Genomic DNA, 16,348 nt, shown 5'->3' with positions numbered 1-16,348 from the left:
GCATGCAAAGCAGAATAAGGATGATACCTTCTAATTATCAAGATCCATAAACATTTTTAAAAAAAAATTCAACAGCAATTCCCAAACCTCAAATCACCTATAGAGAGATGAACTGAGAGAAGAGTCCCCTCAGCAAGCTGGTCCTGGGGCTCTGTTCACAAACACAAAGATGCCACTGAGGTGCCCACTGCCCACATTTGGTAGAAACTGACCTGACCATATTAAAAAGACACATATTTCCCTCATTACACAGACCCAAAGAATTTAAAAACAAATCAAATTTTGATAAACTTCCATAAATATTAGGTGAAATACCACAGTGTTCAATCCCAGCAGCAAGATTTGTGACCTGTTGCCACAAGGACAACCAGTGAAGGAAACACCATCATGAATACAAATTACAGTGCCTTGCAAAAGTATTCGTCCCCCTTGAACTTCACGACCTTTTGCCACATTTCAGGCTTCAAACATAAAGATATAAAACTGTATTTTTTTTGAAGAATCAACAACAAGTGGGACACAATCATGAAGTGGAACGACATTTATTGGATGTTTCAAACTTTTTTAACAAATCAAAAACTGAAAAATTGGGCGTGCAAAATTATTCAGCTCCTTTACTTTCAGTGCAGCAAACTCTCTCCAGAAGTTCAGTGAGGATCTCTGAATGATCCAATGTTGACCTAAATGACTAATGATGATAAATACAATCCACCTGTGTGTAATCAAGTCTCCGTATAAATGCACCTGCACTGTGATAGTCTCAGAGGTCCGTTAAAAGCACAGAGAGCATCATGAAGAACAAGGAACACACCAGGCAGGTCCGAGATACTGTTGTGAAGAAGTTTAAAGCCGGATTTGGATACAAAAAGATTTCCCAAGCTTTAAACATCCCAAGGAGCACTGTGCAAGCGATAATATTGAAATGGAAGGAGTATCAGACCACTGCAAATCTACCAAGACCTGGCCGTCCCTCTAAACTTTCAGCTCATACAAGGAGAAGACTGATCAGAGATGCAGCCAAGAGGCCCATGATCACTCTGGATGAACTGCAGAGATATACAGCTGAGGTGGGAGACTCTGTCCATAGGACAACAATCAGTCGTATATTGCACAAATCTGGCCTTTATGGAAGTGGCAAGAAGAAAGCCATTTCTTAAAGATATCCATAAAAAGTGTTGTTTAAAGTTTGCCACAAGCCACCTGGGAGACACACCAAACATGTGGAAGAAGGTGCTCTGGTCAGATGAAACCAAAATGTTACTTTTTGGCAACAATGCAAAACGTTATGTTTGGCGTAAAAGCAACACAGCTCATCACTCTGAACACACCATCCCCACTGTCAAACATGGTGGTGGCAGCATCATGGTTTGGGCCTGCTTTTCTTCAGCAGGGACAGGGAAGATGGTTAAAATTGATGGGAAGATGGATGGAAGCAAATACAGGACCATTCTGGAAGAAAACCTGATGGAGTCTGCAAAAGACCTGAGACTGGGACGGAGATTTGTCTTCCAACAAGACAATGATCCAAAACATAAAGCAAAATCTACAATGGAATGGTTCAAAAATAAACATATCCAGGTGTTAGAATGGCCAAGTCAAAGTCCAGACCTGAATCCAATACAGAATCTGTGGAAAGAACTGAAAACTGCTGTTCACAAATGCTCTCCATCCAACCTCACTGAGCTCGAGCTGTTTTGCAAGGAGGAATGGGAAGAAATTTCAGTCTCTCGATGTGCAAAACTGATAGAGACATACCCCAAGCGACTTACAGCTGTAATCGCAGCAAAAGGTGGCGCTACAAAGTATTAACTTAAGGGGGCTGAATAATTTTGCACGCCCAATTTTTCAGTTTTTGATTTGTTAAAAAGGTTTGAAATATCCAATAAATGTTGTTCCACTTCATGATTGTGTCCCACTTGTTGTTGATTCTTCACAAAAAAATACAGTTTTATATCTTTATGTTTGAAGCCTGAAATGTGGCAAAAGGTCGCAAAGTTCAAGGGGGCCGAATACTTTCGCAAGGCACTGTATATCTATACTGAACAAAAATATAAAAACGCAACAAGTTCATCAATTTTATTGAGTTACAGTTCATAGAAGGAAAAACTCAATGGAAATAAATTCATTAGGCCCCAATCTAAGGATTTCACATGACTGGGCAGGGGCACTGTATGTACCGTTGAGTGATTTCTTGAACTCAACCAGGATAAATTATTAGTATTACAAGACTAAATAATAAACCAATTACAGACATGAAGGTGGGCAGCTGTGTTTAGAGGGTGGGAGGGTTATTACAGCAACGGTAGCCTATGCCTTACTGCAACAGTCAAACAAATATTACATAGGGGCAATTCCATACAGGTTGGCCCAAATAGGTTTTTGATCTTCCTGAAATAAAATCCATAGAAATGTCATTTGGGGGGAAGGATGTTTAGCATACCTTTGACGTCTATTTTCAAAATGATAATTGAGAAATAATGAATTCACATTGGAAAATTGGTGACATTTCACCTTACCTTACCCAGGCCTTCTTTAAGACACGACAACAATGAGTCTGTAGATGCTACAAAGTGAGTCATGCTCTCATTTGAAACTTTAACGTGGGCTCTGAAATATAAGTCATGTTTTGTCATTCATTTCTGAATAATACAAATATATACTTACATATCTCAAAAGTACCCAAGTACATTTTTTGATATATTGTTTTAAACAATACAAGCTTTCTAATATGGAATGTGTAATAAGAATCATGCAGTGTTTAGCTATGGGGTTTTCTTACGTTGGCTTCTCGTTGGTGATGAGCACTTTGACCTTGTTCAGGGCCTTCTTGGCACCGGTAGGGGCAGGGAGGGCAGCAGGCACAGGCTTAGTGTGGGCAGGGCTGGCATGGGGGCTGGCGATATAGACCTTCTTACCCCCACTGCCCGGGGGTTTGGAGTGAGAGAAGTCAGAGATGAAGACAATGCCTTCGCTGGTCAGCACTGAGCATGAAAGGAGAGAGAGCAAGGGAAGAAATTATGACAGGTTTGAAATCTATTTAAAGTAAATGTTTTTTTCTTATTATTATTATTAACTGGACTGTAATGACTGCTCTAGGATCAACAGGTCTGGGATTTGTTCCGGGGCATCACGCATCCCAAAAATCTGAGGGGGTACAAAGTTTGTGAGGATGACTGGGGGGTGGTCCGGAGGGGCAATATGCCATCCTTAAATTCAAGAATCTTGCATTTTTTAAACCCCTGAAATAACTTTTTTTCTGTAATCTAAAGACATCATCATTATGCTTAATTCTATTAATCCCCAAAACTAAGTTAAGTAAACAATTAGCTTTTTTCTAAAGTCGAAGAAGACAGGAAATTCAAACTCTAACATTATGGGGAGGTTTTCCTAGACTAAAAAGCAAGATCAATGGAACATATCCTGCCAAAATTCATTGTGAGTACATCTGTTGTTGAAGTACTGTAGATCAATAAAATTGACCTCCCCATAATGTTTGAATTAGTGGAATGGGATTATTTTTTACATGAAAAAACATGTTTACATTAATGGGGTAAATCTCTAAAAGGATGATTAGGCTGTTTGATAGGTCTAAATCCTAATCAATCCATCCAATGTGAGTACATACAGTGCCTTGCGAAAGTATTCGGCCCCCTTGAACTTTGCGACCTTTTGCCACATTTCAGGCTTCAAACATAAAGATGTGAAGAATCAACAACAAGTGGGACACAATCATGAAGTGGAACGACATTTATTGGATATTTCAAACTTTTTTAACAAATCAAAAACTGAAAAATTGGGCGTGCAAAATTATTCAGCCCCCTTAAGTTAATACTTTGTAGCGCCACCTTTTGCTGCGATTACAGCTGTAAGTCGCTTGGGGTATGTCTCTATCAGTTTTGCACATCGAGAGACTGAAATTCTTTACCATTCCTCCTTGAAAAACAGCTCGAGCTCAGTGAGGTTGGATGGAGAGCATTTGTGAACAGCAGTTTTTAGTTCTTTCCACAGATTCTCGATTGGATTCAGGTCTGGACTTTGACTTGGCCATTCTAACACCTGGATATGTTTATTTTTGAACCATTCCATTGTAGATTTTGCTTTATGTTTTGGATCATTGTCTTGTTGGAAGACAAATCTCCGTCCCAGTCTCAGGTCTTTTGCAGACTCCATCAGGTTTTCTTCCAGAATGGTCCTGTATTTGGCTCCATCCATCTTCCCATCAATTTTAACCATCTTCCCTGTCCCTGCTGAAGAAAAGCAGGCCCAAACCATGATGCTGCCACCACCATGTTTGACAGTGGACATGGTGTGTTCAGGGTGATGAGCTGTGTTGCTTTTACGCCAAACATAACGTTTTGCATTGTTGCCAAAAAGTTCAATTTTGGTTTCATCTGACCAGAGCACCTTCTTCCACATGTTTGGTGTGTCTCCCAGGTGGCTTGTGGCAAACTTTAAACAACACTTCTTATGGATATCTTTAAGAAATGGCTTTCTTCTTGCCACTCTTCCATAAAGGCCAGATTTGTGCAATATACGACTGATTGTTGTCCTATGGACAGAGTCTCCCACCTCAGCTGTAGATCTCTGCAGTTCATCCAGAGTGATCATGGGCCTCTTGGCTGCATCTCTGATCAGTCTTCTCCTTGTATGAGCTGAAAGTTTAGAGGGACGGCCAGGTCTTGGTAGATTTGCAGTGGTCTGATACTCCTTCCATTTCAATATTATCGCTTGCACAGTGCTCCTTGGGGTGTTTAAAGCTTGGGAAATCTTTTTGTATCCAAATCCGGCTTTAAACTTCTTCACAACAGTATCTCGGACCTGCCTGGTGTGTTCCTTGTTCTTCATGATTCTCTCTGCGCTTTTAACGGACCTCTGAGACTATCACAGTGCAGGTGCATTTATACGGAGACTTGATTACACACAGGTGGATTGTATTTATCATCATTAGTCATTTAGGTCAACATTGGATCATTCAGAGATCCTCACTGAACTTCTGGAGAGAGTTTGCTGCACTGAAAGTAAAGGGGCTGAATAATTTTGCACGCCCAATTTTTCAGTTTTTGATTTGTTAAAAAAGTTTGAAATATCCAATAAATGTCGTTCCACTTCATGATTGTGTCCCACTTGTTGTCCCACTTGTTGTTGATTCTTCACAAAAAAATACCGTTTTATATCTTTATGTTTGAAGCCTGAAATGTGGCAAAAGGTCGCAAAGTTCAAGGGGGCCGAATACTTTCGCAAGGCACTGTATGTTGTTTAAGTAGATCAATAAACTACTCTACTCTAGCAGCAGTCAAGCTGCTTATGCAGAAAAGTCTTATTATTATTATTGCATAGATCACATTAGCATTTCAATTTCCTGTGTTTTTCAATGTCAGACAAAAGCTAATATTTAACTTAAAACACCAACTGTAAAAATATCCTAATTACATAACTAATGTGCATACATTTGCATAAGAGGAACACATTTACCACAGTACCCAACTTCCCCCATGACAGATGTTCTGAATACAGTCACAGGTAAATATGACTGCCTTGCTTTTATAAAATGACATAAAAAATATACATATTTTCAACAAAAAGTTATTTTTCTAAGTACGTTTAATTTTAGAAGCAAATTCATACAAAGTTCAGTCTTCCACCAGTCCGGACAAAAATATGGTCGTTTGTTGCTAGACGGCCAGTTTTTTTATAGCAACAAAAACCGATGTGTGCGCAACTACGGGGAAAAACAGACGGATTTGGCTTAGACTGTTGACAACTATATTCAGTGTCCAAATTTGTATTGAAAACATTATTTGTTGGTTAGCTACAGTGCCTTGAGAAAGCATTCATACGCCTTGACATATGACGTGTTTTACAGCCTGAATTCTAAATTCATTAAAATAGATGTCTCACCCAGCTACACACAATACCCCTAAAAACATGTTTTTAGACATTTTAGCAAATGCATTGAAAAAGAAATACAGAAGTATTCACACCTGAGTCAATATTTTGTAGAAGAACCTTTGGCGTCGATTATAGCTGTGAGTCATTTGGGAAAGTATAAGAACTTTGCACACCTGGATTAATGCAATTTCTGCCCATTACACTTTTCCAAATTCTTCAAACTCTGTCAAGTTGTTTGCTGATCATTGCTCGTCTTGCCATAGATTTTCAAGCCGATTTAAGTCAGAACTGTAACTAGGCCACTCAGGAACATTCAATGCCATCTTGGTAAGCACCTCCAGTGTAGATTTGGCCTTGTGTTGTAGGTTTTTTTGTCCTGCTGAAAGCATGTCCCATTGTCTGTTGGAAAGCAAACTGTACAAGGTTTTCTCTAGGTTTTTGCATGTACTTTATTCTGTATTCGTCTGGTCTAATTTTTCTTTATTTTTTTTCTCCCCAATCTCATTATTATGATCTTGTTTCATTGCTGAAACTCCACAATGGGCTCTGGAGAGGCGAAGGTCGAGTCATGTCCTCCGAAACATGACCTGCCAAGCCACGCTTCTTAACACGTGCTCGCTTAACCCAGAAGCCAGCTGCACCGTAGGAGGAAACACTGTTTAACTGACGACCAAAGTCAAGCCTGCAGGTGCCCGGCACAGCACAAGGAGACGCTAGAGTACGATGAGTCAAGTAAATCCCACCCGGCCTAACCATCCCCTAACCTGGACAACGCTGGGAAAATTGTGCGCGGCCTTATGGGACTCCCGGTCACGGCCAGTTGTGACACAGACAGGCTGTAGTGACGACGCAACACTGTGATATAGTGCCTTAGACCACTGCGCAACTCAGCAGGACCTATTCCGTTCAGTTTTACACAACAAAAAAACTCCCTAGTTCTTGCCGATGACAAGCATACCCATAATATGATGCAGCCACCACCATGCATTGAAAATATGAAGAGTGGTACTCAGTGATGTGTTGTGTTGGATTAGCAACGAACATAACGCTTGGTATCCAGGACAAAAAGTTTATTTCTTTGCCACATTTTTTGCGATATTAAATGCCTTGTTGCAAACAAGATGCATATTTTTTAATATTTGTATTCTGTACAGGCTTCCTTTTCACTCTGTCAATTAGGTTAGTTTTGTGGAGTAACTTCAATGTTGTTGATCCATCCTCAGTTCTCCTATCACAAGAATTAAACGGTGTACCTGTGTTAGTCACCACTGGCAATTTCCATCCTCTCTGGAAACCGAGTTAGGAATGTCACCTGTATCTTTGTAGTAACTGTGTGCCAAAATGTAATGAATAACTTCACGATAATCAAAGGGATATTCAGCCTCTGTTGTATTATTTTTACCCATCTACCAATAGGTGCCATCTTTGTAATGCAATGGAATACCTCCCTGGTATTAAAATGAATGTGTTTGAAATTCACTGTTCGACTGAAGGACCTTACAGAAAATTGTATGTGTGGACTACAGAGATGAGGTAGTCATTCAAAAACCTACATGTTCACGGTGAAGGCAAAATCAGCCAACCATTCTTTAACTTGCAGTTGAGGGAAATACACATATTTTCCTTTCATTTGCAAAAACTCAACAATCTCTGACTTCAGGTCCCACAACCTTTTAAGCACCTTCCACAAACTCAGCCATGTCACGTTTGTGTGGTAGGGGAGATCTGCAAGACCTGACACGGTCTCTTCCAACAGTGAGACAAACAGATCTTTCTTGTCAGGGCAAAGTATTGCTGCAGAGTCAATTAAACTTTCTTTAAGGAATTCGCCCTCAGCGAATGGCTTGCTATGTTTAGCATTTTTGTGGCTAGCTCTCGCAATTCTGTCATTTGCTGAATGCAGTTTTGGGAAAAGACCTTGGTGCTTTTGCAACTGAGAAAGACATATTCCTATATTTCTCTGCATTTTTCGTCTGGAAGTGTCGGGACAAGTTGTAGCCTTTCGAGACAGCGATGCTCTCTTTGCAGACTAAGCACACAGCTTTCTCTGCTACCTCAAATACATTTTTCGATGTATTCATCATTGTCTACCTTCCTTTTCCTAGAAAAACTCATTTTGGCGCAATTTCTAGCTAGGTACTATCTCTAACGGTGTCGGCCTGTCAGTCACTGTCTGTCCTCGTGCAGTTGCTATTTATATGTGCCTTTAAAATAAATGTCCCAGAAGCGGTGGGAGTTGAATACTCGCCATTGTGTAAGGATTTATTGGGCTTTTAATAACAAATACATTTTTCAAAACTTTACTATCGCAAATTGTGATCTGAGCATGATTCTGCAGGATTTAGAAATCCATGTTATTTAAAATTGTTGCACCCATACTGCTCACGCGCGCCAACGAGCGTTGCCAAGGGCTAAAATAGAAGTCATTCCTATTTCTGACGCAGATTGCGCTGCAAGTCCTGCCTCTCCCATCTCCTCATTGGTTTATAGAAGCAGGTACTCACATGCCATCTCCTCATTGGTTATACCCACGTGGGTGATTGAAAGATTAAATGTTTTTTCGGTTGTCGTGGTAATACTATGAAAGTGTAGATGCCAATCACCATATAAGTTCAAAGATGAAAAAGCCTGGAAGGACGAGAGATGACTAGAAACGAGTCGGTTGGCCATTTAATGTGTGGATTAATTGTCTAGCAAATTAGCTAGCAAATGCAAGCTAACTAGCCATACATGTTTAATGCTTTTTGACCTGTCCCCAAATTAATGTCACTGGTTCGGAGTTTGTTTTAATATTTTAACCTGCGTGTCATGATTGCATTTGGTGTAGGGGGACAAAATAAATGTATGCACGACAGCGCACGCGCGCAGCCGGTTTGGGTTCCATGTAACGTTACAAAGTCAACTAATGAAACAGATAGCCTTTATTGGAATTGTATCTGGCTTGAAATCAATTTTGAACTTTGGCTGAAAACCAAAATATATTGAGCGTCAATGTTGTCGGAATGTAACGTTAGCTAGCTAGGTAAAAACTGTTGCTAAGATACGAGAGTGGCTAGGTTTAAGTTGCGTCACAGCTCGGTACCCAATGAGGACATGCTGTATTTCTAACTTTAAATGAGACTGTAGGATCTGTAATCGTAATTCTGTCCATCTTCTTCTGTTTCTCCTTCAACAAAAATGAAATATTATCCTGTTATAACTAATTACATGGGAGCTCTTTCCATCATTGTTTGCTGTAAAAGACAGCAAAGAAAATATTTGTTTTGATTAAATCATCACCTTTCTCGAATATTCTAAAGTGGTCATAATTAATATTTCTCTGTGGCTCGACTGTCACTTGACAACTTTGTGGAATTTCTTAGGGGTCACTTCAAAAAGTGACTTTGTGATAATGCTAATAAAATAAAATGTTTTAGCAAGACAACTAGTGAATCGATAGCAGCGTCATCAAGTGACCATTTAGGGAATGGCGTTCTCAGCTGAGGTGGCAAATTTTGTTCAAGAATACGGAGTATTGACGGAGAACAGAAGAGGGGAAAAACTTACTTTAACATGTGTTGGCCAATCAACATCTAATACAGACATATCGCCACCTCTATAGAGTAAAATGTATATTTTTCTGCAAATCTAAGCATCTTCTGTTTCTGTCTATCCTCCTAACTGGTGGTTATTTTTTTGAAAGAAACTGCTTCTCTGCATCTCTGCTAAAAATCTGGGTAAAAGATTGAAAGGAATGTGAGTCTTATTCAGTAGATTTAGTTATTGCTTACTTTTCAAAAGTCTACCAACCTTGCCAGCAGACATGCCAGCTAAGATAGTTAGCCAAGCTAGCTACTATTTCTTGATTGATAGGCTGAAGTTGCTTCTTGGTAGCTAATTATGACATTGGGAACCTATCTGGGCTAGCAAAAGCCAACTTCATAAAATGTCTATGTGCCTGGTAGTATTAGAGGAAAAACTAAAATATATATATTTTATAAAAAGGACAAATCTGAGATGGCACATGCCTCTGTGCCCTTATGCCTCTGTTTTTTACATTATTAAATATCTACCACATGATTAATAACCTGTTTGGGATAGGGGGCAGCATTTTCACATTTGGATGAAAAGCGTGCCCAGAGTAAACTGCCTGCTACTCAGTCCAAGTTGCTAATATATGCATAGTATTAGTAGATTTGGATAGAAAACACTCTGAAGTTCCTAAAACGGTTTGAATGATGTCTGTGAGTATAACAGAACTCATATGGCAGGCGAAAACCTGGGAAAAATCCAACCAGGAAGTGGGAAATGTGAGGTTTGTAGTTTTTCAACTCTTGGCCTATCAAATAGTGTCTATAGGGTTAAATTGCACTTCCTAAGGTTTCCACTAGATGTCAACAGTCTTTAGAACCTTGTTTGATGCTTCTACTGTGAAGGAGGGGGAATGGGAGTTGAATGAGTCAGTGGTCTGGCAGAGTGCCATAAGCTCGTGACGCATGTTCACGTGAGAGTTAGCATGAGTTCCATTGCATTTCTGAAGACAAAGGAATTCTCCGGTGGAACATTATTGAAGATTTATGATAAAAACATCATAAAGATTGATTCTATACTTCGTTTGACATGTTTCTACGGACTGTAACGGAACCTTTTGACTTTGTCTGCTCATGCGTCATGAATTTGGATTACTGGGCTGAACACACTAACAAAGGGAGGTATTTGGACATAAAAATGAATATTATCGAACAAGTCAAACATTTATTGTGGAACTGGGATTCCTGGGAGTGCATTCCGATGCAGATCAAAGGTAAGTGAATATTTATAATGCTATTTCTGACTTCTGTTGACTCCAACATGGCGGATATCTGTATTGCTTGATTTGTTGTCTGAGCGCCGTACTCAGATTATTGCATGGTTTGCTTTTTCCGTAAAGTTTTTTTTAAATCTGACACAACGGTTGCATTAAGGAGAAGTATATCTTTAATTCTGTGAATAACAGTTGTTTATTAGGAGTATTTATGTAAATTGATGTGGCTCTCTGCAAAATCACTGGATGTTTTGGAAGCAAAACATCACTGAACATAACGATTCATTTTATCGCTGTAAAACCTTTGTGAAATCGGACACGATGGGTAGATTAACAAGACGTTTCTTTCATTTGGTGTATTGCACTTGTTAATTTATAAAAGTTACATATTTCTAAAAAATATTTTGGAATTTCGCGCACTGCCTTTTCAGCCGGAATGTTGTCGGCCGTAAGAAGTTAACAAAGATTGACTTCCAACTAAAAGAGAAGCTTTCTACAAGCAGGCAGGGAATACAAATAACGTTTAACCTGTTAGAATAAGGAGTTGGAGGGATTGAGAGAACAGAGATTGACATAGTATGAAAGAGTGAGAGAAAGCAAGACCAGATAAAAGAGATCTATAGAACATTGCACTGTAGGTGGGTGATTGCTGCTTACATGCTAGGTTGGATGGATCGAAGGGGTCAAAAGAGAAGGAGAGGATGTTCTCTGCATAGCTCTTCTTCCACAGCTTGGTCCCTGTGTCTCCGTTCCATAGGACTATGTAGTTAGGTGGATGGATGGCCAGGAGAAGATCACGTGAAGCGTCCTGAGTCCACAACCAGTCCATATCTGAGGGCAAGAAGAAAAACAGCGAGAGAGAGAGGGGAGGGGGGGGGAGTGAGAGTGCCCGAGAGAAGAAGAGAAAAAAAGAGTGAGAGAGAGAGGAAAAAGAGCGAGAGAACAAGCGGAAAAAGAGCGAGAGAGGAAAAAGAGCATATAAGATATATTTGAAATGTTTATGGATGAATTTACTTCTGCCAGATAGTCAAAAATGTGGTTTTCCTGTGTTTTATATATACAGCGCATTCGGAAAGTAATCAAATCCCTTGTCTTTTCCCACTTTGTTATGTTACAGCCTTATCCTAAAAATGGATTAAGCAAAATAATTTCCTCATCAATCTACACACAATCTACACACAATGACATGATGACCATACGCAAACATGTTCAGAAATATTTGCAAATGTATTAATTGTCCTTGAGTGGCCTGGCCAGAGCCCGGACTTGAACCCGATCAAACATCTCCGGCAATGTTGAACATTGTAAAAATAAAGAAAAACCCTTCAAATGAGTATGGATCCAAACTTTTGACTGCTTATGTATACATCACACACACACCAGTATTTGGGGAGTTTCTACCATTCTTCTCTGCAGATCCTCTCAAGCTCTATCAGGTTGGATGGAGAGTGTGTCTGCACAGCTATTTTCAGGTCTCTCCAGAGATGTTTGATTGTATTCAAGTCCGGGCTCTGGCTGGACCACTAAAGGACATTGAGACTTGTCCTGCAGCCACTCCTGCTTTGTCTTGGCTGTCTGCTTAGGGTCGTTGTCCTGTTGGGAGGTGACCCTAAGCTCTCAGACTGGGGCGGAGTGCTGTGGAGCAGGATCTCTTTGTACTTTGCTCCATTTATCTTTCCCTCAATCCTGACTTGCCTGCCTGTCCCTGCCACTGACAAACATCCCCACAGCATGACGCTGCCACCTACATGCATCACCGTTGGGATGGTGTCAGGTTTCCTCCAGATGTGACACCTGGCATTCAGGCCAAAGAGTTCAATCTTTGTTTCATCAGACAAGAGAATCTTTAGGTGCTCTGTCAGAGTGACAATCAGGTTCATTGTCACCTCCATGACCAATGCGCTTCTCCCCACGATATCTCAAGCTGGTCGGGCGGCCAGTTCCAATCAAACAAGTGTAGACCTTAACATGAAATACTTACAAGCCAACAGTGCAGTTCAAGAAGAGTTAAGAAAATATTTACCAAATAAGCTGAAGTAAAAAATACTAAAAAGTAATAATAACAAGGCTATATACAGGGGGTACCAGTTAGAGATAATATGTACGTGTAGGTAGGGGTGAAGTGACTATGCATAGATAGTGTATAAAACAAAGGGGGGGGGGGGGGGGGGGTCAATGTAATAGTCCGGTGGCCATTCAATTAATTTTTCAGCAGTCTTACGGATTGGGGCTACGGTATAGTCTGCCGTGCCTGAAGCTGAAATTACAATCTATAACTTGGGTGACTGGAGTCTGACAGTTTTATGGGCTTTCCTGACACCACATATTATACTGGTCCTGGATGGCAAGAAGCTTGGCCACAGTGATGTACTGGGCCATAAGGACTACCATCTGCAGCGCCTTACGGTCAGATGCCGAGCAGTTGCCACACCAGGCGGTGATGCAAACGGTCAGGATGCTCTCGATGATGCAGTTGTTGAACCTTGAGGATTAGGGGACCCATGCCAAATCTTTTCCGTCTCCTAAGGGGGAAAAGGTTTTGTCGTGCCCTCTTCACAACTGTCTTGGTGAGAGTTCTAGGAAGTGGTAGTGGTTCAAAAACTGCTTCTATTTAAGAATGATGGACACCACTGTTCTTGGGAACCTTTAATGCTACAGACATTTTTTGATACCCTTACCCAGAGCTGTGCCTCAACACAATCCTGTCTCAGAACTCTACGGACAATTTCTTCGACCTCATGGCTTGGTTTTTGCTCTGACATGCACTGTCAACTGTGGGACGTTATATAGAAAGGTGTGCCTTTCCAAATCATGTCCAATCAATTGAATTTACCACATGTGAACTCCAATCAAGTTGTATTAACATTGAGGATGATCAATGGAAACTAGATGCACCAGAGCTAAATTTTGAGTCTCATAGGAAAGGGTCTGAATACTTATGTAAATAAGGTATCCGTTTTTTATTTAATACATTTTGCTTTGTCATTATGGGGTATTGTATGTAGATTGATGAAGAATAATTTAATCCATTTTAGAATAAGGCTGTAACAAAATGTGGAAAAAGTCAAGGGGTCTGTGACATATAAATATGTGTAATTAGTTGTATTAGCAGCAGTAGTTTTTATTGTAGGCCTATTTGTAGTTGTACAACAACCTTGTTATGCTGTTCATTTAAGTTTTATGACAAATTAATTTTTTCATTGTTTAAATAGCCTAATACCTGATTTCGGGGACTGGGATATTTGTCAGCTCAAGAGGATAATAACCTTGCTGAAAAAAAAAAAAAACTATCCCAGGGTTTATGATAGATCTCATTTTCATTTATCAATAATTCAACATTTATGTCAGGGAGGTTTGGCTTAATGTACTTGGAAGGAAATCATTGATACAGGTTGTAATTTCTTGGTCTCTCAAAGTTGATGTAATAAATGCAGCAGTGGTCCTTTTCCGAGGTTTGGCTCTCACCCTGGATAGGTTTGGAGTGCTCCTGGATCTCACAGTGGGCCGTGCCACTCACCACATCCCACACGATAATCTTCCCTGCTGAATCGGCAGAAGCCAGCCTCAGAGAGTAGGGCGAGCTCAGGCTGTGGTGGTAGTTCTCCCTGGACCATTTCACCTGCAGGCAGAGAGCGAGAAGGAGAGAGTGGGAGCAGGTGAGATGGTTTAGCCTATTTGAACATTGTCTCTAAAAACAAAATCAAATGTGCAAGAAAAACTCAGCTCTCTAGAACACAATTAAAAAGAACCAGAACCCAATTGACTACCAAATTACACACGCTGAACTTTCAAATAAAATATAACCTGGAAAGGCATGTGGCCCTGACAGCATCAAGAATTAAATGCAAAAACACAGTACTCCTGAGCTGCAGGATGCCTAATTCAAACCCGGTTTTGGAAAGTGGCTGCTTCCCTGATATCCTATATAACCCCCATAAATAAAACATTTAAATGTTTTTTTTTTTTAAAGTGACAAATTAGAGCCTAATAACTATATGTATCACCCGCAACATGGGGAAACTGTTCTGCTGTATTCTCAATAGCTGAATACAGACCTTCCTTAGACAACATAAAAGGCTTTCTACCCAAACGCAGAACAGACCACACACACACCTGCATGTTCATCAGAAACACAGAGGAAAAGTACTTGCATGTTTTGTTGGTTATAAAAGAATGCTTTTGATTCCAGATGGATTATATTGTAAAACCCCCCCAAAAAATATATATAAAAACATTTTAATATATTTTAATATGACACAAAATCTATTTCCTTGAACAGACAGTATTAAAAATAAACCATAAAAGAGAATTTGACACAAAGGGGGGGGGGGGGGGGGGGGGTTTGCTGCCCATATAGTCTTGAAATCACTGGCCAGTTTAATAAATGGAACTCTTGTCACTTTAATAACATTTACAGTACAGTATATGTATATACTGTATTTTATCCTATTCTACTCGGACACTGCTCGCCCAAATATTATATATTCTTAATTCCACTCCTTTATTTTAGGTGGGAAAAAAAATCGGAATGGTTTGTCCTCTGGGTTTCACCTGCTACATAAGTTCTGTTATACTCACAGACATGATTCAAACAGTTAGAAACTTCAGAGTGTTTTCTATCCAAATCTACTAATAAAATGCATATCTTATCTTCTGAGGATGAGTAGCAGGCAGTTGAATTTGGGCATACTTTTCATCCAAAATTCCAAATGCTGCCCCCTATCCAAGAGAGGTTAACAGTTAGTGACTGAAAATAAATTTGACCGGTCATGTTTATCGGTCTATGTTTATTTGCATAATTTGTGGAATGAAAGTGTGTCTTCGGTGTGAAAACTAATTTGAACTGTAGAGGGCGCTATACCACCAAGAATGTGCTTGGAAGCTTTCACATCCACTAGAGGCCCTGCTAACGTTAGCTTGGCAACTGAGGAAAAATGAAGCGCGCCAAACGTATCTCTGTGTGGGACCCTTCGTTCAAAAGGGTGATGAAGTTCTCTGCAAGCTTTGCGAAAATTCAGCAGCAGGGGCCTCCCGAATGGCGCAGTGGTCTAAGGTACTGCCGTGATTGAGGAGTGCATTACAGATCCGGGTATCGCAGCCGTCCACGACCGGGAGACGCACAATTGGTCCGGGTTAGGGGAAGGTTTGGCTGGCCAGGATGTCACTGTCCCATTGCGCTCCAGCAACTCCTGTGGCAGGCCGGGCGCATGCACGCTGACACGGTCGCCAGGTGTCGGCTCGCTTCCGGGTTAAGCGAGCAGTGTGTCAAGAAGTGTTTGCAGTGTGGCTTGGTAGGGTTGTTTCGGAGGACCTTAGCCTCACCCGAGTCCGTACAGGAGACGCAGCGATGGGAAAAGACTAACTACCAATTGGATAACAATAACATTTTTTTTTAAACAAATTTAGCAGCAGTACCAGCACGATGAAGAACAAACACCCGGGTGCCATCACGTTGATGCTAGCGGGGAGAATGATGCGTGCCGTCTGAGGTGATCACACAGTTGGTGTGTAGAATGATTGAGCGTGATATGGTGCCAATCAGTGTGGTCGAGGGCTTTAGGGGAGTTAATTCGTTATCTTGAGCCAGAGTACTGCACGCCATCACAAGACTCAATAACAAATAGAAAAAAAATAAGTGCTGAAAGTGAAGCTAGCCACAGGCGGCAAGTTGGATCT

General features: G+C 40.5%; 1 protein-coding gene across 1 annotated transcript in view; it reads right to left on the bottom strand.

Moving 5' to 3' along the window:
- Positions 1-16,348, bottom strand: part of wdr11 (WD repeat domain 11) — a 131,855-nt gene that overhangs the window by 105,205 nt on the left and 10,302 nt on the right. Inside the window, exons 3-5 of the mRNA XM_021605791.2 lie at positions 14,138-14,291; positions 11,330-11,503; positions 2,780-2,981 (exon numbers count right to left, since the gene is read on the bottom strand). Of these exons, the coding sequence (XP_021461466.2) occupies positions 2,780-2,981; positions 11,330-11,503; positions 14,138-14,291 (530 nt within the window). The remainder of the gene's footprint in view (positions 1-2,779; positions 2,982-11,329; positions 11,504-14,137; positions 14,292-16,348) is intronic.

Source organism: Oncorhynchus mykiss, chromosome 1 (genome assembly GCF_013265735.2).
Source record: "Oncorhynchus mykiss isolate Arlee chromosome 1, USDA_OmykA_1.1, whole genome shotgun sequence".
Lineage (NCBI taxonomy): Eukaryota > Metazoa > Chordata > Actinopteri > Salmoniformes > Salmonidae > Oncorhynchus > Oncorhynchus mykiss.
The sequence above is the reverse complement of the archived record's forward strand: the minus strand, read 5'-3'. Positions and strand labels throughout refer to the sequence as shown.